The 20,113-nt window shown below is 56.9% G+C and overlaps 1 protein-coding gene across 5 annotated transcripts in view; it reads right to left on the minus strand.

Annotated features, from left to right (window-relative positions):
* Positions 1 to 20,113, minus strand: part of LINGO1 (leucine rich repeat and Ig domain containing 1) — a 125,416-nt gene that overhangs the window by 42,741 nt on the left and 62,562 nt on the right. For 3 of the 5 annotated variants that reach the window (XM_035336215.1, XM_035336216.1, XM_035336214.1), the window contains 2 exons: positions 6,833 to 6,991; positions 2,966 to 3,051 (listed from right to left, as the gene is read on the minus strand). Coding sequence is in view for 1 of the 5 variants with exons in the window: in XM_035336211.1 (XP_035192102.1) it covers positions 2,966 to 3,051 (86 nt within the window). In the remaining 4 variants the exon portion in view is untranslated. The remainder of the gene's footprint in view (positions 1 to 2,965; positions 3,052 to 6,832; positions 6,992 to 20,113) is intronic. The other 2 variants (XM_035336217.1, XM_035336211.1) reach the window with 2 other exon arrangements.

A 20,113-nucleotide genomic window follows, 5' to 3' on the forward strand; every position in this document is an offset into this window, starting at 1 on the left:
GCGCTGCCAGGCGAGCCCTTCGAGCAGCAGGGTTCCCTTATTCAGCACGTCCGCTGCCTCTGCGTGTTCTGAGTCAGAGCTGCTGATTTCAGTGACAAGAGGCTTTTTTTTTTAAGCCCTATTAGCCTCACAGAGCAAACGTGGGGACGGGCGGGTGAATGGGGTGCTAATTTGGGATCACACATAGCGGGGCAGTGGGATGCGCTCCCCACGGCCCACCGCCGTCTCCCCAGGGCTGACTCAGGGGTGGAGAGGTGCAGCTGGGCTCCAACACCTCTGGAGCACAACCCCAGCACACAAGGGGCATTCATTTTTCCTGCAGATGACACCCCAATAGGCCACTGAAATCACCTGCTTCCCTTCCAAGTTCCCAGCCCACCCCTGGGAAGCATTTACGGGAAGAAGCCAACCCAGTGACCCCAAAGCTGCCCTCCCCAGACTCCAGTTCGTCGACAGCCTCCCACTAACGCAGCACGCCAGCCCAGCCCCAGCCCATGCTAACGAGGAAACTTCTGCTGCCTCCCTCCCAAGGCAACGAGACACCGAGAAGTGCAAAAAAGCCTTGCAGGAATAATTACGCCAGTTTTCAAGAAGCCAGCCTGTCCTGAATATTTCATGGGAGGTAATTATTTTTTTTTTTTTTTAAAAAAAATGCTCTTTAAAAACCCTTCTCCCCCCATCCCCCTTTTGGGGTGTAATTAAGCAGAAAGGATCAGAGCACAGACCCAAAGAAACAAGGGCAGGAGGTAAGGAGTGGAAAAGTAGCTCAGGCGGGGGCTTTTGTGGTGCTGCCAGGGCAGAGGAGCAGAGCTGCATGGGGACAGCCAGCTGCACAGGGCTCTGCCCGCGCTCCCAGGCTCACACCTTCCCATCTCTTTCTTCCCTCCTCCTTACCCCTACGGCCCCCATCCTCCTCCCCTGACTGCCCTTAAACGTGTTTCTGGCTCCCTGCAGCATGAGGCGGGGATGCTGGGGTGCCCACCCTCACAATTAAAGGCTTTTCTCATTATCCAGATGCTCAAAATTTGCTTTAAAACGTGAAAATCTGAGGCACATCCATGACACGAACTTCACAGAAAACCTGAGCCATTCCAAGTTTGTTCCTGTATCAGAAGTAGCAACAGCGGAGAGGAGAGGGGGGATTTTTCTGAAGCGTTTACAGCACACGCATTCAGGGAGGAAGAGAAGCATCCCTCCGAGACCACACAGGTTCAAAGATTTGTTCAATTTAAACAATAAAACTCACGCACTACAAACCCAGTCAGGGTCAGGCCTGCCTCAGAGCCGTGCCAGGCTGGGGGACAGGGCCTGGGGGCACCCGACGGCCCCATTCTTGCACGAAGCAGCAGAGATCAGGCTGAGAAACAGACCGCATAACCCTCATCATCCCCGCTTTCCAAGGCAGGAACTGTTTTTCTTTTCTCAGAAGAGGCATCAGGAAAACACACACGCTCCTGTTTTTCTAAATACTATTCTTAGCAAAAAAAAAAATATCTCCAACTTTTGCAAATGGCACTCTGGAAGAAACCACCCGAATTGAAGCCAGAACCACACGGTGCTCAGCGCTGCTTTTTCCAGGGAGGACTTAAACCAGCCTGGCCATTTCCTGCTGGCATTTTGTTCTGATAGAGGAGGGCTATGAATAGACGCCCCTGCCTCCATCTAAACACAGAACATACGGAATAAATCCCCCCTGCCATTGCCTGGCTGCTCTCTGGCACCCATCAGCCCTTTTGGGGTCTCCTCTTTGCTCACACATCGCTTGGCCTTGCTGTAGAGGGGCAACGGCAACAGGAGGCTGGAAGCACCTCCCTTCAGAGGCACAAACATCCTCCTGCCAGCCCCCTCCCCAGAAAGGTGAGCCAGGAGGAGGATGCAGGTCCCTTGGTTGATCCTGCGCAGGCTGCTGTTTGCTCTGAGCAAGGAACGTGATGTAAAGGGGAAGTTACGTATCAAGGTGCGTGCCTTTGGGTATGAGAGCCAGTTCTGCCTCACTGCTTTGCTCCTCCTTTCTCCAAACCTGAGATGGGGGCAGGATGCTGCCTCCTGGGCACCCCCTGGTGATCCCTGCTGGCGGCACCGAGGGGACAGGTCACAGCACACCCCGCCGTCCCATTCCAGTTTGGACACTACCCAACCTGAACAATTCCTCCCCCCAGCTCTGGTGCGTAAGAGATGCTCGAATCATCCTAATTTTCTCTTGTTTGTTTCATTAGGAAACCAAATCCTGCTCTTCACCGAGATCCCTTTGTTCTCTCCTGAGGACTGACATCCTGGGAAATTGCCTGAGCCCAGTCAGCTCTGATGTTTGCCGTCTCACGCAGCGCTTGCATCAAGCTGACAGCTCACAGCTTTCAGCCGAGGATGCGGATGTACAGTACAAGCTGGAACCTGCTCCTGTCTCTTTTGACTGTCCCGGCGAGGGAGCTGCAAGGAGGCTGAGGCGAGCGCGGCGCTGGGTGACAGTAATAGAGACATCTCGGGAAACGCCGCCTCTCGCCGGCCCTCTCGCTTGCCCTCTCCTGGAGGATGGAGCTATTTCTGCCCCGAATCCGCAGGCTGCAGCACGCGGCCATCTGCGACGATTTGCTCTGTGCAAACATTTGCCCCTCGCCGAGCAATCCGAGCAGAAGCAACCCACCTGTGCAGCCGAGTGCCAAGAGCCCTCTTTTCTCAACAGTGCCGTTTGCACAGAAGTGCCTAAAGCACGTTAAACACCTTCCTCCTCCAAGATAAAACCCTCTCCCGTGCCAGCACGATGGCTCAAACATCTACCTGCTCCGGGCACGTGGGTAGGGCTGGCCCCGGGAGGACCGGGCAGCAGCCCTGGGCTGCGCGGGGAGCGAAGGCGTTTCTACCGTGCTTACAGCGACAGAAACCCGACCAGAACTGGTCCCAGCGCCACCACAGCGTGTGAGCATCACACACTGCGATACGTCAGCGACCGAGCTCGCGCGTCACCTACCCGGGTCAGATGAAGGCAGGACGCGGGGGGATCAGGTGCCAGGGGCGCGCTGGGCTTCGGCCGCTCCTCTGCCTCCCGCTCATGCACTGTGGGGGAAACGATACCGCAATTAGGGCTTTAAACCTGGCGTTGGATAGAGGCAAGTGGCAGAGAAATTAAAAAGCTGTGAATACTTTTCCCCTCTCCCTCCCAAAAGGGAGCTCAGCTGAACTTAATCTTCACCTGAGCTGGTATTTAAGAGCTATAAATCAGGCTGCAGAGGACAGGAACACACGACTGTCAGGATGTAGTGGACCTGCTTCTGAAAGGACCAAAATGAACTGCTTAATAGGAGCCATTTTCCCATGGAAATAGAGCAGACCTGTACTTAGCAGAGCATCGATCCGCTGACAGCTACCGGGACAGATTTGGGCCAGAGCACTTGGGAATCATTTGCAGGGATCTCTTAAGAAACACAGGCACGCAAAAACCCTCTTAAAAAAACCCTGCTGTAAATCAGCGCCGTGGCTCCGCAAGGCCAGGCACAGCCTCCCTGGGGAGAACACCAAAGCACCCAGCAGATGACTGGGGGAGCATCAGGAGGCACGAGGGATGCCGGGGGGGACAGCCCCACCGCAGGACCCCCTGTGCCCCCCCCCCCACAGGCACACAGCGCTGGGTTGGGTGGCCACCTCTCACCTGCCTGGGAGCTCTCCAGAAGCGGTGACGCTTCCCCACTCGGGATGGCCAAGAGCAGCAAATATATCTCATCTCCAGAGGCGCTGAGCACCCTCAGCGTTGGCTTCCCACCCAGGTGCTCCTGCTCCCAGCCCTTGGCTAGCTCTCCTCCCACCTCCTCACGTCCCCACGAGGATGGCGGGGGGCTTGGAGAGGGGGGAGCAGCCCCACTGCCCCGCCAGGCCCTGCACACACAGCATCCACAGCACAAATCAATGGCACGCTGGTCGCTGGGCTTCATCCACGTTCTTGACTGCACCTCCTTATGAAGTGTCATACAGAGGATCTCAGCCATCCCAAAAGCTACCAAAATAAGCCTTCAACGTCAATTAAACAAACAGGAGCAAAGCAGCAGCTCTGCTTCGGGGGAACGTAACCTGTCCTTTGAAGCATGGCTGGGCAGAGGTCCTAATATTGCTCCAGAGCCTGGAAGAGCACCGAGAACTGGGAAACATCTTAATTTCTCTTTTTTTTCCTTCCCCTGCTATCACACATCAGTTGTTTAAAAAACCCCAAAAACATGTTTATGAATTTAATGTATTTAAATAGCTCCAAATCTGTTTAGCTAGGAAGGAAAACAACTCTCCCACCCCAAACCTCCCGTGGGCTGGGACCTGCTTTCCAATCGCCCACCCACAGGCAGCATCTCAAGCTCCCCCTTGGGCTGCAAGGCTGCTTTTGGGGACAAACCAGGGAGAAGATGTACATGGGGAGCATGGGGGGGTCCCATGAAGCGTGGGGAGGAGGCTGCTCGGCCGCTCTCCTCCAGCAGAGCCCTGAGCAAGCCTTCTCCATCCCCTGGGGGACCTGGGGGCACCAGGGCCAAGGGGGCAGCTGGGAGAGGGGACGCCAAAAGAATTTGTATGTGGGGAGAACATCCAGGGAGGATTTCTAAGGAAAGATAGATTAAAAAAAAGTGAAAAAAGTCTTCCTTCCTCCTCCTCCATCAGCAGCTTTCCACAAGGAGGATCAATGCAGCCCACTGTAACTGCACCGTTGTTCCATTTTTAATTAATGAAAGAAAAAACTAATCATTGAATTAAACTTCTCATTACTCCAGCTGAATACCCACTAAGTAAATTTAATTACGGTACGAATTGGGTTTCTCCCTGCCTGTTTCATTTGCTACCGATAAAGATGAAGGGGGGGGAGAGGAAAAAGAGAAGGGAAGATGGGAACAGTAAATGCAGGACCAGAGGGCAGGGATTCAGCAGGTTTCAGGGGCTTGGGGAAAGACCCTTGCATCCCTCCCAGGCCAGGGATTCCTGTGGGATAACCCCAGCCCTACAGTCCCGGGGGATGGCACACGACAGCCCCACATCTGTGGGGCTGCCCCACATTCACAGGGTGGTCTCTGCCCCCAACCCCCTCCCCAGCCACCGCTGCCATGCCCTGGGTTCGAGCTGCCAGTGAGATGGCACAGCCCTGACCCCGCTGGCTGCCATCACCGGGCTCGGATCCACAAGAGCCCTTGATGCCTTCCAACCTCGCATGGCTCCAAGTTCTGCCTCCGGAACGCCAGCAGCAAGCTTCTGCCGGGAGCTGACGCTGACAGGAGCACGTGGAGCACACGGGGCCGGGTGGCGAGCACCTGCTGCCCACCACGGAGCAGGACACCTGCCCGGTCCTTTGGGATTCTCAGCCCTCCTGCTGGAGCAGGCATCCTGTGCGCCCGGGCTGCCAGGAGCCGGGAAGGTGCCAGCAGCACGCCCCTGCTAGAAAACGGGTGGCAAACACGTCCCTGCAGCACAGCTTTGGGTTATGGCACAGTCTGGGGCCTCTCCTGCTCTCCCCGCTAGGATCCAGCTCCTCACTCCTCCTCCCTAAGGGCACGAGCCAGCGTGGGGCATGCCCAGCCCCATAGCACAGCCCCACGCCAGTCCCCTCTAGCACAGCCATCTCCCTTCCAGCACTTCTGCAACATTAATAGGGTCACGTTTGGGATAAGCTGGGGGTGGAGAAGGGGTAGGAGATGAGAAGTGCAGCCTCCTTCTCTAATTAGGCAGCCTCGGCTTTTTTTTAATGGTAGGAGGGCTTCCCGGGCACCAACAGTGATGGGGTTTGTGGAGCGTAGCCAGATCAGCTCCTCCTTGTTGCTGCTCAATCCTGACGTGCCCAGCAGGGCCAGCACCACTCGGGTGCCCTGTGGCCACCGTGGGGCCACCACGGCCCTGAGGCTTGGTGCCACAGGCAGGAGGATGCTGGGTGGGTTCAGCACGGCGCGCTCGCCTGGCAGGCGGGAGCTTTCCGCCAGAGCTAAAATTAGCTCCCGCAAAGCCTCTCCTGCCATCCCCTAAGTCGGTGGTACAACATGTTCTGCCACCGCAGGCTCTTCCCAAGCTCGCTCTCACTCAAGAAAAAAAAATAAACCCGCTGCGTAGTACATGCCTCGCGATCAGACGCCCGCACAAAGCAAATAACCTCGCGGGTTTCGCAGCCGCCGCCTCCCCGCGCTGCTCTGCGGGGCACAGCACCACCCTCCTGCCTCCCGCCCGCTGCTCGGGCCCCCGTGCTGCCCAGCGCTCCAGGAACTGCTGCAAAGCCCAGCTTCCAGCCCCAGCAGCAGCATCCTCCAAGGGGCCGGGCTGGGAAACCAGCATTTGGCTGTTGTTTTCTTTGCCTTCTTTGAGTTTCGGTGGCCAAAGCGGAGAAAGGTAACGCAGGTCGGCGGAGATAATCAATTATTCCCTTGGATACATTTTAAAGCCCCGGTAATAAGCCGGGGCTGAATGAAACACTGTTTGGTCTGAAATGAAGCTTTCATTTTGTTTGTAGGTGGCTTCCCCCCCACACACTGGGAGAAAAAAAAAGCTAGAAAATTTTCAAAATGAAATGTCATCTCGAAACAGATGGCTGAAAGGTTTCATTTTGAAAATGTCAAAATCAAACTTTTCACTGTTTCACTTTTTCTCCCCAGCCAAAACCGCTTGCTAAATACAACCTGAATTCGTGAGCGGTTTCTGTTGACTGAAACCTGAATAATTCGGTGCATGAAGTCTCCAAAGCCTTATTTTTTTGTTATTTTTTGCAGGTCTTCATACGAGCCCCCGCTGTGCAAGCTGCGATGGGGAGACGCGTGCGGGGCAGCGAAGCCCTGCAGCATCCCCTTCTCCTGGCAGAGGCATGGGGAAGGACGACCCCAGGACCTACCGTGGCAGCAGACCTCAGCGGCTCCGGCTCCGTGTCGGGTGCTGGGGGGGCTTCCCGTGCAGCGCAGCGAGGTGGGGGTGCCACGGCCCCGGGAGGGAAGGGCAAGGTCCTGCCCGGCTCATGGACCCGGCGCGGAGCAGCGGGGCGCCTCGCTCAGCCCTGCGGACAGGAGGGGAGGGAGAGTGAGAAGGGGCTGCGGGGACAGAGAGCAGCACCGCGGTCACCCCACGGAGCCCTGCAGCTCCTGGCCCCGTGTAACCGAGGGCACGGGAAGGAGCGGCAGCTGGGGAGATGCCCTGAGGACTTTGGGGTTGTAGTGCACAGGAAAAGAACCAAACTATTTAAAACATGCTTTAAGTTTTCCTTCTCTTTCACCCCCAGACTACCCCCTGGTGCTGACCCAAAGCCCCGCATTGCCCTGCGCTGCGGTGACTCCCAGTGCTCCCCGGGGAGCTGCGGGATTCCCGGGTGCACCAGCAGCGTGTAACAGAGAGGAGCAGAAAGAGATCAGATCCAGAGGATGGTCAAAAAAAAAAGAGACACCAAACCTTTAATCCAACCTAAAGTCACGGCTATAAAAATCTGGTTTATGTTCCACGAGAGGCCAAGCAAAGAAAACATATGCTGTAAAACGTTACAAAAACGAGAGCTGACACCGAAGCCCGAGACCCAGAGGCCACGTTCAGAGCTCAGAGCAGAGGCTCCAGCTCGTTCCCTTTCCCCTCCTGCTGGGGCCCCGTTCAGGGGCAGCAGCCCCCCGAGGCAGCACTCCCCTCCAGCGCAAGCACGTGCCACCAGATCCCGAGGCCGGTGTCGGAAAACCTGTTCTTGGGAGATCACTAGCCCGATTGCTAGATGAAAGAGGATTAGACGGAGCTTAGGCTAAGCACCTCCACAGCACCCAGCCGTACGGTGCTGCTCAGCCATTGCTGCTGCTCCGGTAGCACACAGACACGTTTATCTGCCCAGAGCCCTCCCTGCATTAGCCCACCCCGGCAGGGATGAGACGAGGCAGCCAGAGCTCCCCAGACCTCCCGGCTGAGTTCTGGGGGCAGCGGGCAGGGAAAGGGAAACCAAGGCAGACGCCAGTGGCTGCCGAGCAGTCGATGCCGCGGCAGCTCTGGAGCCCCCGTGCCCAAGCCGTGCAGCCAAGGTGGTGCCCGTCCTGCAGGCACATCCCATCGCATGGAACGGGGCTTCGGGAAAGAATATTAAGTAATCCATCATCAGCATTAAAAACAGCCAGTTTTGACGTGTTTAAAAGATCACATCTCCCTCTGAGCCCGCCTTTCAATTCAATAATCTTTTTTTTTTGGACCCTGACTCCCCACTCCACTGCCGAGCCTGAAAACTCTCTTTGCATCTCCGATGCCTGCTTGGACATAAATCCTTCGGATCCTGAAGTGAACCCTCCAGATTCCCCTCCTCCCTGGAAGGAGCACAACGCCCAGCCAGCCTGGAACCGCGCGCTTTGCCCAGCCGGGACAGCAGGGTATGGGCAGGGAGCGGAGGCGTGGGAGGTGGCAGCCAGGTGGGATCTGGACGCGCTGCCTGCGGAGCACCTCTTGGTGCCAAGGACATGGAAAAAACACCGTTAGTACACGACCTTGATCCCCGAGAGGGAGAAATAAGGAGGGATCAGGTGCAGGGAGGCAGCTCCCAGAGCTACAGGGAAGGCTCCTTGGGGACGTCATGGGCAAGACGAGGGGACTGAGGATGCGCTGAGCATCGCTCGGGGCACTGCGGAGGCACATCCAGCAGGGCAGGAGCACCGCTCCTCCCACCTGCACAGAACAGACTCAGATTTAGCTCGGAGTATTTATGAGTATTGAAAAAAACGCCACGCCACAGGGAATAGCGGGGCTTTCTTGTGGTTGGCAGCCGAGTGAAATAAATCTATCCACTGGGCATGAATTGTTTAAGCAAAAATCCCTCTCAACTTGAATATTTCGCACGAAAAAAAATAGCAACAAAAAGGGAAGGAAAACTCCGAACCCTCATCATTTCTCTCCTCAAGGTCAGAGCTGTTGTTCTCTCCCATGAAGGGGAAAACCACCTTTTGCTAGCGAGCGTAGCCAGAAGGAAACGTGGGGGAGCCACGCGCCTCGCTGCCTGGACCGGCCTGCCTGCCCGGATTAGGCTGGATCTCTCTATTTAACGGGGAATTCTCCTTTGGAAGCGAGCTGTGCGGATGCTCAGCAGAGTCCCCAGCACCTCCAGGATGGGACCTGGGGACGGGCAGAGGCACCTGGGCTAAGGGAGGCATCAGCCGCCGAGGCTCCGGCACTCAGGGAGCACAGCCACGTGCCAGAGCCATGGATCCAGAGCCTCCTGGGTTATTATGCAGAGCCCGTGCTAAGGCTGCTGCTTTAGTGCACTGCAGGCACTAAATTAAGGGGACGTTTACAGCCCACAGCACAGGGAAGCAGCTACTGAAGGTGGACACGGTGAGAGGCTTCACCTCGGGGTGGAAGGCTCCACGCAGTGTAAGCCAGGGGGCACGAGGAGCAGGGACGGGACATCCCGGGGCAACAGCCTGCTCTGCTCACCCAGACAGGGCTTCTGAGACATGCCCTGCCCAGAGGGGGTGCAGAGGAAGGCGAGGCGAGAGCACGAGCACCAAGTGTCCCTGAGGGACCAAGGGGTAGGTTCCAGCAGGGACACCCAGGTGCTCTGCTGCTGCCACCAGGTGCTTGGGGCAGAGGGAGCAACAGGAGGGCACCCAAACAGGGCAGCAGCACCGGGTGCTGAGATTGCTCTGCTCACCCGCTGGGGAACACCAACAGCATCGTCCCCACACCCCTGCAGCCCGGTCCTGTTTGGGGAAGTTACCGTGCTTTAATTAACTCCCCGACCAGGAACAACTGCTGCTCCTTCGTGGCTTCAGAGACCTCATCCTGCCAGCAGAGCCGCAGCCCCGCAGCTCCCTGCCTCTGGGAGCCAGCTGCTCAGCCCCAGAGAGTCCCTGCACTTGGCAAAGCCATCAGCAGAGGACGGTTTTTGGCCTTTGTCCCGCAGCAGGTCAGACCACTGGGTCAGGAAGCGCCTCTCCTTTAGCCTTTAAAACGTGCAGCGGGGGGAGTTTCGGGGTCCTGAACCCCGAGCCTGGAGCAAAGGATCCTGCTGCCTCAACCCAAGTCTGGGCAGCAGGCCCCGGCGTGAGCGTGTCACAGGGCACGCATCCTACAAGCCATGGGGAAGCCGAAACCAGGGCCGAGGGCTGTTACAGGAGCGGAGGTGGCTCAGACAGCACCAGGGCAGCTTCCCACCGCTTCGCAGCCCGCCACCCGTCCCGTAGCCCAGCTGGGACATCCACGGGCCACTTCACGCGTGCTGGTAACACCGACACATCACGAGGCCGGCTCAAGCAGCATCAGGAGAGTTATCATCCAAATCCAGGTGGCTGGACTCCAGCCCAGATCATGTGCAAGTGGTTAAAGTGATCGGCACTCTTCTGGAAAGCAAACCGCTGTGCCGTACCTGCCGGCCGCCTTCAGGACTACGAGCTGCATGATGGCAGAAGCAGGGCCACCTGTGAGCCAAGGCCACGGCAGCAGTGCCTGCAGCCACCGATAACGGGGTATGTGGGGGCACCGCAGCCCTCGCGAGCATCACGCTACCGCACCTGGGCAGCTCTCGCAGCAGGATCGGGGAGGGGAGCACCCCGCAGGGATGAGGCTGAATTGCTGGTCCATGTGCCCAGGCTCAGGTTATTTCTCCCCAGGGGTTACATGATGAGCCTATTCCAGCTGGGAACAGACCCCAGGCTCACAACAAGATGGTCTTAGGTTAAGAACCGGGTCCCATCCGGACACCTCCACTCCTACTGGACACGGTGACACTGCCAGCCAAGGCAGCATCCTTCCCTGTGACCACAGGCCCTAACATCACGAGCAAAATGAACTGAAAGCAGACACGGCCTGGTGAACAGAGCACTCGAGCAGCTGCTGAATGCTGCCAGGCAGACCCCACACGCTCCGAGGCCAGCTCCCAGCCCCAGCCCATTTTCAGCCCATTACACACCGCACTTCAAACCAGAGGGCGGCTTTATGCGCGGGGACAGGGCTGTTGGAGACCAGTTAGTGTTTAGGAAGAGACCAAGAGCGGGAACTTCAGTCCTGGCCAAAGCAGCACAGCCCAACGGCCCCCACCTACTCAGTGCAATCACATCACCCCAAAGACCAGCGACCGAGGATTTATGGCCTCAGGGTTATTTCACACAGCTCTGGCCCCAAGGAGCACAACACGCAGGGACCTCGGGGAACCAAGAGGTCATTCAGGAGTGGATTTACTTTTACGTCCCATACGTAACCAACCCGTGCCAAACGCTCACCTGGGGTGCCAGAAGGGAAGCTGCCAAACTTGCTGAGCCGCAAAGTTGAAGCGTGCCTAGCTGGGGATCCCAAACAGGGTAAAGTCCACATTTAATACCCATTATCGTAACATCTCCCCATCTGTCCACTTCTCTCACATGCCTGTAACTGCAGCGTGCCAGGGCTGCCTGATATCAATGGCACTTTAATTTCATCATTCCCAACTTATTTAGAGCAATTAGGAGGCAATGAGCACTCGCCGGGGGCCAGGATGCACTTGAACAGCATCCAAGGGTTACCACAGCATCGCGGGAGACCTTCAGATGGAATTATCCGTCGGCAAAAAAAACTTAAACAACAAGTAAGGCAACCCACAAAGGGAGGATAGGGTTTTTTCTGGCTCCTATAGGTCCCTTTTTAATTTGAAGTCAGCTGACAGAAATATAAAGAGATGATATTCCTCATTTAATTAGAGAAAAGGCAGCATCTCGGCTTGGAAGACAAAGACGGATGCTCTGCCTGGAGAAGCCAGCGGGGGAGCGCAGGGATTGCTGCCAGCTCCACCAAACCCCTTTTCGGGGAGCCGGTTTTGCCATCAACTTCTCTGGGTGCAGAGGTAAAAATTGAGCAGTTCTGTGAATTCTACGGGCAGGCAAAGCAAAATAGAAACCGTTCCTCCCGTGTGGTGTCTGCCGTATGATCAGAGAGCTGTGCAAAGCCAGTGCCACCACAAACGCTACCAGAAGGCGCCCAGGCTGGCTCCCCGGCACCCCCATTTCGTGCGGGGCAGGTGAGCTGCCGAGGGAGGGGGTGGCTCCTCGCTTCGCCTTTCGCCACATGCCCACACTCCTCCCGCACAGGCTCTTTAAATGCCTGCCTGCGTGAGAAAAGCAGTGGCCTATTTTTTCCCCGAGCAGCTCGGCGCAGCCTCCACCTCGCACACAGGTCTTATTTAGGATGCTTCAGACGCATCCAGAGGGACTCGGGGAACAAGCTGTGGAGAGAGAAGACTGAGTGGGCAACCTGAGTCACTTCATTGCTTACACAAGTGTACAGAAGCATCTTCCATTTGAGCACAACTCAGCGCAGCTCCCAGCGACTCCGGGGACCAGAGGGAAGTGCATCTTCTCCGGCACGCTGCTGATGCAGGAAAGCCGCACGGCACCTTCCTCATCCGAGCTTACCTGGAGAGGGATCATCCCCACAGCCCAAACCCCGACCCTGGTAATTCCTCCTCGGGGAAGGAGGAGCCAAGGGCTGCAGATGAGCTTCCTCCCGAGGAGGGGAAGGCAGAGCGGCGTGCGCATCTCAGTGCCACACGTGGCGAGAGAAGACAAGCACGGGAATTACAGGAGAGCCCAGGGGAGAATCAGAAGGAGACAGCCTCAGCCTTGAGCCCTGGCCTCAAGGAAGACACCTGAGCTGCCAAACAAGGGTCTCCGTGTGAAGATCCCAATCCTAGTGCCGAGCAGTGTCACGGCCAGCCAAGGACGTGCCCTGCCCAGGGCACCTCTCACCTCACCACTCTTTATCGGTGCTGGTTTACACCCCAAGAGCACTAGGCCAACCTTCCAAGCAGCACAGGCACTCAACCTCCATCCTCCTGCAGGGCAGGGCCACAGCCTTGGGCTCCCCGGGCTCTCCCAGCCTCACCCTTCTGTTAGAGCTGGTCCTGGAGGCACCGCAACTTCAACAGCGAGGGGGGACTCGGATGCCCTGAGCCAGCCTGGAATAAAATCCCAGCCACCACAGCTGCGAGCACTAATGGCTTCTTGTCACTGCACGGTGGTGACCAGCAGCTCTTTCACCTCTTTTCATCACCATCTTTTCCACGGGATAAAAGCCACAAAGTGCTATCCCATGCAGCCGATGTGATTTCGGCAGCCACGTGCACAGCAGCTCCCCAGGATGGCAGGGAAAGGGGTCAGGGAATGCAGGGAAAGCGCCAAGAAATGAACTGCTAATAAGATGTATTTTCAAATGTCACCAAGTTATGATCCATTGATCTCGCACCAGAAGCTTGACTTTTTTTCTGTGCAGTATTAATCCACCTCACTCACACTTCCTGGCAACTGCAGACTGAGCGAGTGCCACCACGCTAAAATTAGCGATTACAATTACCGAGCGCGAGGGGCCCAACCCCACAAGGTGCTGAGGGGCCAACGCAGGGAAACAGGGCCCCTCTGGGAGCCCGCCTGCAGATGTGAGCTCAGGCACCTCGGGTCGGGCCCCTGCAGCCGTGTGGGACAGGGCCACGGGGCTCGGTGGGGAGCAGGCTCTGCCCTCCAGGTCACAGCCCAGAAGAAGCTGATCCGAGTCCAGCAAGGAACAGGAGTTAAGTCCTGCCCTGAATCATGGAGATCCCAAGGAGGGGAACATTTCCAACCCCACCTAACTAAGGCAAGAGCCCGCCCACCCCCCAAGCCGCTGCAGGCTCCCCCAGCACCCGTGCCGCCCTGCGCTGCCCCCCGTGAGATGCTCCCCCTGCAGCCGCACGGCCCTTCTCCCCCTGCCCCAGCCAGGGCAGGGACATGGGGCAGGGCTGGGTGCCAACGACACTGCTGAAGCCTCACAAGTTCCTTCCCCTCCACGTCGAGACAGCCACAAACCTCCATGCACGTTGGGGCAGGGGCTGTAGGCGCAGGGAAGCCAAGTTGTCTAGCAGAAGGTTTCCCAATAGCTGAAAACGCTCCAACGGGGCTCTGGCCAAATATTTTAGATCCCTTTTAAAACCACGGCCAATCCATAGCTGCTTCTAACGATCCACCCGGCTGTTGTGCGCTGAGTGCTAATAGAGACAAGTTGTCTCCTCCAGACCACTACATCATGGCTGAGAGCATCAGGAGGGGAAGATGATGGGCTCGGAGAGGAAGAACATCCTTCCTCTGCTCCCCTCCAGCTGCTAATAGGAGTGCCAGAGCTCCCCAAATGCCATTACATCAGCGCAGCACAGAAGCAATAAAGCCCTGGAACAACACATTACATATTCACCGAACTACACGCCACACAAAAGACTGTCCCCAGGACACCGCACGAGAACCTGAAATAGCAAAGCCAAGGGCTGTAAAAAGCACCGGGCTGGGCAGCCATCCACGGCGCCTGCAGCTGGCGTTAGGGCACGCGGGATTATCCAGCCACTGCAGCTCGCCCGAGGGAGATAAAACACTCAGCCTCCTCTGCCAGCAGTTTGGGCAAGCCCCAGGTTTTGGGTACAGAGTCTGCAGAAAAACCAGCACCCAGACGAGGAATGCTGTGACCAGGGTGAGACCTGGCCGCTGCCTGCCTGGCACTGACGCATGATCCCCCCAACTCCTTTGTTTTCACTTCCAGAAAGTGAAAATTTCACTCCTGTGCCCTGTGAGCCTCCCTGTGCTGCACACACCTGGCTGCTCCCCCGGCACCCCGCTCCGAGCCCCTGGCAGGCTCAGGGCACGCTTGCACAGCCGGCCACATGGCGAGGTCACCAAGCTCTGCTCCACCACCACAAAGGCCATCGAATGTACCTCAGCTGGACAGGGGATGTCCCCGCTGGCCAGAGGGGCTTGGCAGAGGACGAGCTGGCAGATGTGCTGGGACCGAGGTGGAGAACTGGAAGGGGCCAGAGGCAGCACAGGGGCACCCCCATACGCGCTGCTGCTGGGGAAGCGCAGCCACTTGGAGAGCTTTGGGATGCGTGTTTCCCCCGGGCTCAGGAAGGACAGCTTTGCTAGGGCAGCATAGCTTCGCAGGAAGGTTTTGCCCTTGCTGGCAAGCAGGAGAGGCTCGGTTGCCCTTTGTAGTTAAGCTGCTGGAGGGGCACAGGAAAGCCTCATCTAAAAGCACCCCCAGTTGGATGCTACCAGGGAACGCAGCTGACGACACGGAGAGTTAGGGCACAATCAACGTGTGTGATGGCAGAGGGGTTGGGACACCCACAGAGTCCACCACCACCTCACAAAAACACCCCGAGGGTCTCTAACCCCCCTCGGGGGGAGCCACACCAGCCAGGAGAGCAACACAACCCGGCACGGCTGAGCTGCCAGCCCCATGGCATGGGGGCCCCAGCCCTGCCTGCACAGCCAGGGGGGCAGCACATGGAAACGCAGCACCCCCGACGCACGGTGAGTTATTGTGTCATGCCAGCAGCTCTGACCGTATCACCACTCTCCCTTTTTACTGGCTGCCCGTTTCCTCTCCATCCCCACAGACCCATTAGAAAGCAAACGGAGCTGGAGACAGCTCCGGCAGCCAACACGGTGGCACGGTGCTGGAAAGGTCAGAGACGAGGGGGCCGCGCCAAGGCGCTCCCAGGAGGGCGGCTGAAGCAGGGGGAGCCCTGGGGCAGGGTCCCTGGGGGGCAGGGACCCGCAGCCACATCTGCCCCCAGACAGACCAACTAGGCAGGACCGGCACCTGAAAGCGCCCTGCGGGAGGCTCGGTGGGGAAACCTGTGCCAAATACCCCACAACGCAGGCGCTAACCCCAGCCCCACGAGCCATGCCCTTGGCAAGGCTGGGGGACCTGAGCAGGACCACGAGGGGGGACCAACGCACACAGGCGGGCCCAGCTCCCCACCGCAGCCCAGGAATTACACCCATAACACATGGAAAAGCCCGGCCCCAAGAAGGCACACGGGGAACCTCACACAGCAGGGAAACTGGCACCTCTACAGCTCTGCTGGGGGGGCAAAACTCACTGTAATGCTTCAGAAACGCACCAGGAGGCAGCGAGGGCTGGCTGCTCCCTCTGACAGGAGCCAAGGGAGCCATCAGAGCCAGAGCAGGGGCCACCAACAGCCAGGGACAAGCTCCATGCAGGCAGCAAGGGAAGCAGCCCAAGATGCACACACCTCCACACAAGCCCAGGGGCCTGGGCTTGAGCTTACGAGCAGCTCCTGGAGCACCAGGTGGTTGGCATGGGGGCTCCGGGGAGGGCTGATCAGGGCAATTAAGGCCAATTAGCAGGGGCCCAGCTGCCCTGCTTGGTGTCCACCCTCTTCTCCTTGGCATAGCACAAGACCAGCACTAACCAGGTGCACGTTTTGGAGGCAAAGCCACAGAAGCGTTTGCTGGGGCCCTCTGGCTGGCTGTGAAGTGCAGGGCAGCCACATTAAAATTAATTAATTAATTAATTAAATTAAACATCCCAAAGGCAGAAAAAAATAAAGGGTCACAAGAAACAAGCAGCCCGAAACCCCCAAGGGAGGAGGGCCACCCGGAGGCAGAGGTGCCCAGCAGGAGCCAGGAGAGCAGAGCCCTTGGGGATGAGCACCAAGGGTTAAACGCTGCAGCAGCGACTTTCTGAGAAATGGAAAATATCACAGCTCTGGCAACACGTACTCTGATTTTTCTAAAATAATGTTAGATTTTAATGTTTTCAAAAAAAAAAAAAATCTAGATCTGGGCAAAGGAGTGCATTGACATTAGTGACAGATGGGATGGAAAAAATTTGTTTGGAAAAAATACCTCTTTTGAGTCACATGCGTGCAGCAAGGAAAACAACTTAACCCCTCCAGTCCTCCTCCACGAGGAGCTGTGCCACAGCAGCGAGGAGCCAGGTCCTGGTGGCAGAGGTGGCCCCGTGCCCACCCCGCTTGGTCACTAGAGGCCAAACCTGGACCTAGCAGAGGAAGGGGGGAAATGCCTCAAGGAAGCCTTTTCTTTCTAATCCAGCCCTCCCCACCAAACCCAGGCGGAAAGGTTTTATCGTGCCAAGGCGCTGGGGCTGTGCTGAGTCCTGGGAACCACTCCAGCACCCCGTTCCCACTGGGAGCCCCAGCGACCCTTGGACACCATCGACCATGAGTTACCGCAGAGCTCTGCAGAGATGAAAAACGTTAGAGGCAAGACCTGGGGAAGAAGAACAGAGATGAGACGTGAAGCTCAGAATTTGTGTTTGCTCGCCAAAGGTGGGCAGAGAGGAGGAGAGAGGGGCAGGAGGAGGGCTGGGACGCAGCACGGGGCAGGGGGAGGAATTACAAAGCGTTTGCCCTTGTGGTGCAACCGGCTGGAGATGAACTCCCACCGCTGCTGTTTTGACAGCCTGAACGCAGTCGCTCGCACAATATCTCTGTCTTGTTAAAGGTAATTACAGTTCTTCCTGTGTAATGAGATGGTTTTTAAAGGCCATTCAAAAGAAATTTTCTATAATGAGGTTAAGGGTTTTATGGTGTTATACATCAAGGGAGCTGGTAATTGGTCGGATCCAGGCAGCATCCTGAAGCAGGGAGATAGGAGGGTTTGTGAATAATAGGCTAGCGCGGGGTGCAGTCTCCAAAATGTTTTGGTTCTGCAGGAGAGGGAGAAGAAAAGTGGAGGAAGAGAAAGGAACAGGCAGAGAGTTGGGAGCTGCCAGCTTCTGCAAGACTAAAAGTTGGCTGCTGTGCTGCGTTGGGCAGGTTTGGAGGGGCTCCATGGGAGGAGAAGGAGAAGACGAGCAGTAGGTCCCTTGGGACAGCGTTTCTGCTCCGGGTGGGCAATGCTGCTCTGCCTGCTGGTGCTGGGTGGCAGCCACCTCGGTCCCCAGCAGGAAGCAGGGAGAAGCTGCACGGCACAGCAGGGCTTGGCACGGCTGCAGGAGCTCGACCTGGCTGGTGCAGCCTCACAACCCGCCCCCATCCTCTCCGTGTGCAGGAGGAGGAGCAGAAGGCGCTGCCCACGCAGGGGTCTCCGCGCTGCGCATGGGGGCACGCTGCAGGCAATGGGGTGCCGTGGTGAGATGCAAACTCCCCGGCTGCTTGCTCTCCTCCAACAAGTCCTTGTGCAGGAAAAAACCAAGTGGGTCTGGTACCCAGCACTCAGCCCGAGCCTTCCCCAGGCCCTCCAGCGCCGGAGAGCTCCTCGCTTGTTGTTATTGCTGCTGCTGCTGCTTCCGCTGCCTCCCATCTCCGCTCCACCAGTGGGATCATTATTCCTGGGCAGTTAGCGGCAGCTCCCCAGTGCTGCTGCAGGCCTGCAGCATTTCTCCAGAGTTAGAAAAAGCTGGTGGTGGCTCAGCCACTGCTGGGGGTGAACAACAGGGAGCCGAGCTCAAAGAGCGGCTATTTTCGGGCCACCCCCAACCCACGAGCCCCGGGCACTGGCAACTTCAGAGCAAAGCTTGTTCTCTTGGGATTTCCAGCCCACTTGTTCGCACTGAAGAGGCAGGAGTAGCAGTGGAGAGGCAAGTACCTGAACTCTGGGAGGCTTAAGTGCTCGTCTGATTGAAAAATCAGCCTCTAGATGTGTGGAGGTTCACCCACCACTTGTGCTGGCAGTGCTGAAGGAGCCGGACGAGTGTGCAGGTGATGGCAGGGGAGGATGCTCTTTGCATCGCTCCCACCTCTGCTGCGAGGACTGCTGGCTCGGGTGCTTAGGAGGGACGGGCTGAACCCTAGTCTTGCTAATAAAGCTAAATTTTCCCACGACGCATCAGCTGAACCTTCTGTGAACTTCTGAAGATGTTTTACTGGGGGCTTTTCCTTGCTTTGTTGCAGATTTCCCAAGTGTTATGTACCCACACATCTGCTTTATTGGCTGTAACTTGCACCAACAGGCAGCCCCAAGCCTTGGGTCTCCTGGCGGTGTCTCACTGGGGCAAGAGAATTGTCTTCCTGAGGGATCAGCTCCAGCCAGGACGTGTGGGGCTGGAGTTAAAGCCCTTTGGAAACCTGGCACAGCTGGGGGTGGGAATTTGCAGCAGAACCCTCCGCAGATGCAACTCCGTGCTGTTGCACTGCGGCTGGAGGAACTGCCACCGCTGTCACCTGCAGAGAACGGGGCCACCGGCCTCGTCCCCACCACTTAGCACCTATAAATTGCATGCTGAGGAAGGAGCTGGGTGCTGCCTGTGCGGTGCGAGAGGGGCTGAGCAGCAGATGTGATGCTCCTGCGCTTGGGAGCGAGCCTGAGCCTGGCCAGGCTTCTCCAACCACCTCTCCATCACCGTGCGCCTGGGCCCTGTCACCAAGCACCGGGCTGCGGGTTTGGGGTGGAAGGAAACAGGATTTTTCTGAGCACTGTTGGCTTCCTGCTCCCGAGATCACACCGAAGGAAAGGAAACGCTTCCCCGGCCCTAGGTTTCCAACCACACTAAGTGCATTTTGCAAGATGCCATCGGTCTCTGGGTAACAAACGCGACTTGCCTTCTGCCTGAGGAGTTGCATTTAATAGCCTGCCTATTTATGTTTTTTAAAGACCAATTAAATATTAAAAGCATTTAGCAAGGTTTAACGCTGCAGCGAGTGCAACAGCTTGGACGCCGGCGATGCCAGTGCGGGAGGTTTCAGCAGGGGGGTGCACGGGGAGCCCTGCGCAGAGCCCCGAGGGCTGCAGGGGGCCCTTTGGGGTGTCATTTTTGGCACAACGACTGCTGTGGAGCTGGGCTAGGTGGGTGGCAGGGTGCTGAGACTGTCTGAGAGGCCCCCCCTGCAGCACACATCCCCACCAGGACGTGGACGCTTTCAGTCGTGCACCAAAACCTTCCTCCACTCTGGAAGGCTGAGATCACAGCCACTGCGTGAATAGGACTGGTTTGGGAATCCATCAACTGAGTGTGTCTTCATCAGTAAATACCCGTTTGTTGAAATTCAAAGCCTTCCCCAAAAGGATCAATTGTGACAAATTACCCATTTCACAAAAATTCTGGAAAAAAAAAAAAAAAAAAAAAAAAAAGCTCGGAGGGGTCAAAATGTCCCATTTTTGACACATTCCAGATGAAAGAAAATCAATTTTTTAGGTTAATAAATCTAAGGTAATTTATAGTTTTGCAAAAAGAACTAGAAATGAAAAGCAAGTATCAAAACATTTCGAAATTATTTAAAGACCCCTATTCAGTGGAATCAAAAAGGTGGGGTTTTTTTTGAATTTTATGTCGCTGTGGCTGGTGGGAACTCCTCTCCGACACCTCCCGAGTTGCAGGGCTGGGGAGACGCTTCCTCAGCGGGCTCTGGTCTCGCTGGCGTGACCTCGCATTGATTCCTGCTGCTGGTGACAGTCACTAGGGAGGGGGG

Source organism: Oxyura jamaicensis, chromosome 10 (assembly GCF_011077185.1).
Source record: "Oxyura jamaicensis isolate SHBP4307 breed ruddy duck chromosome 10, BPBGC_Ojam_1.0, whole genome shotgun sequence".
Lineage (NCBI taxonomy): Eukaryota > Metazoa > Chordata > Aves > Anseriformes > Anatidae > Oxyura > Oxyura jamaicensis.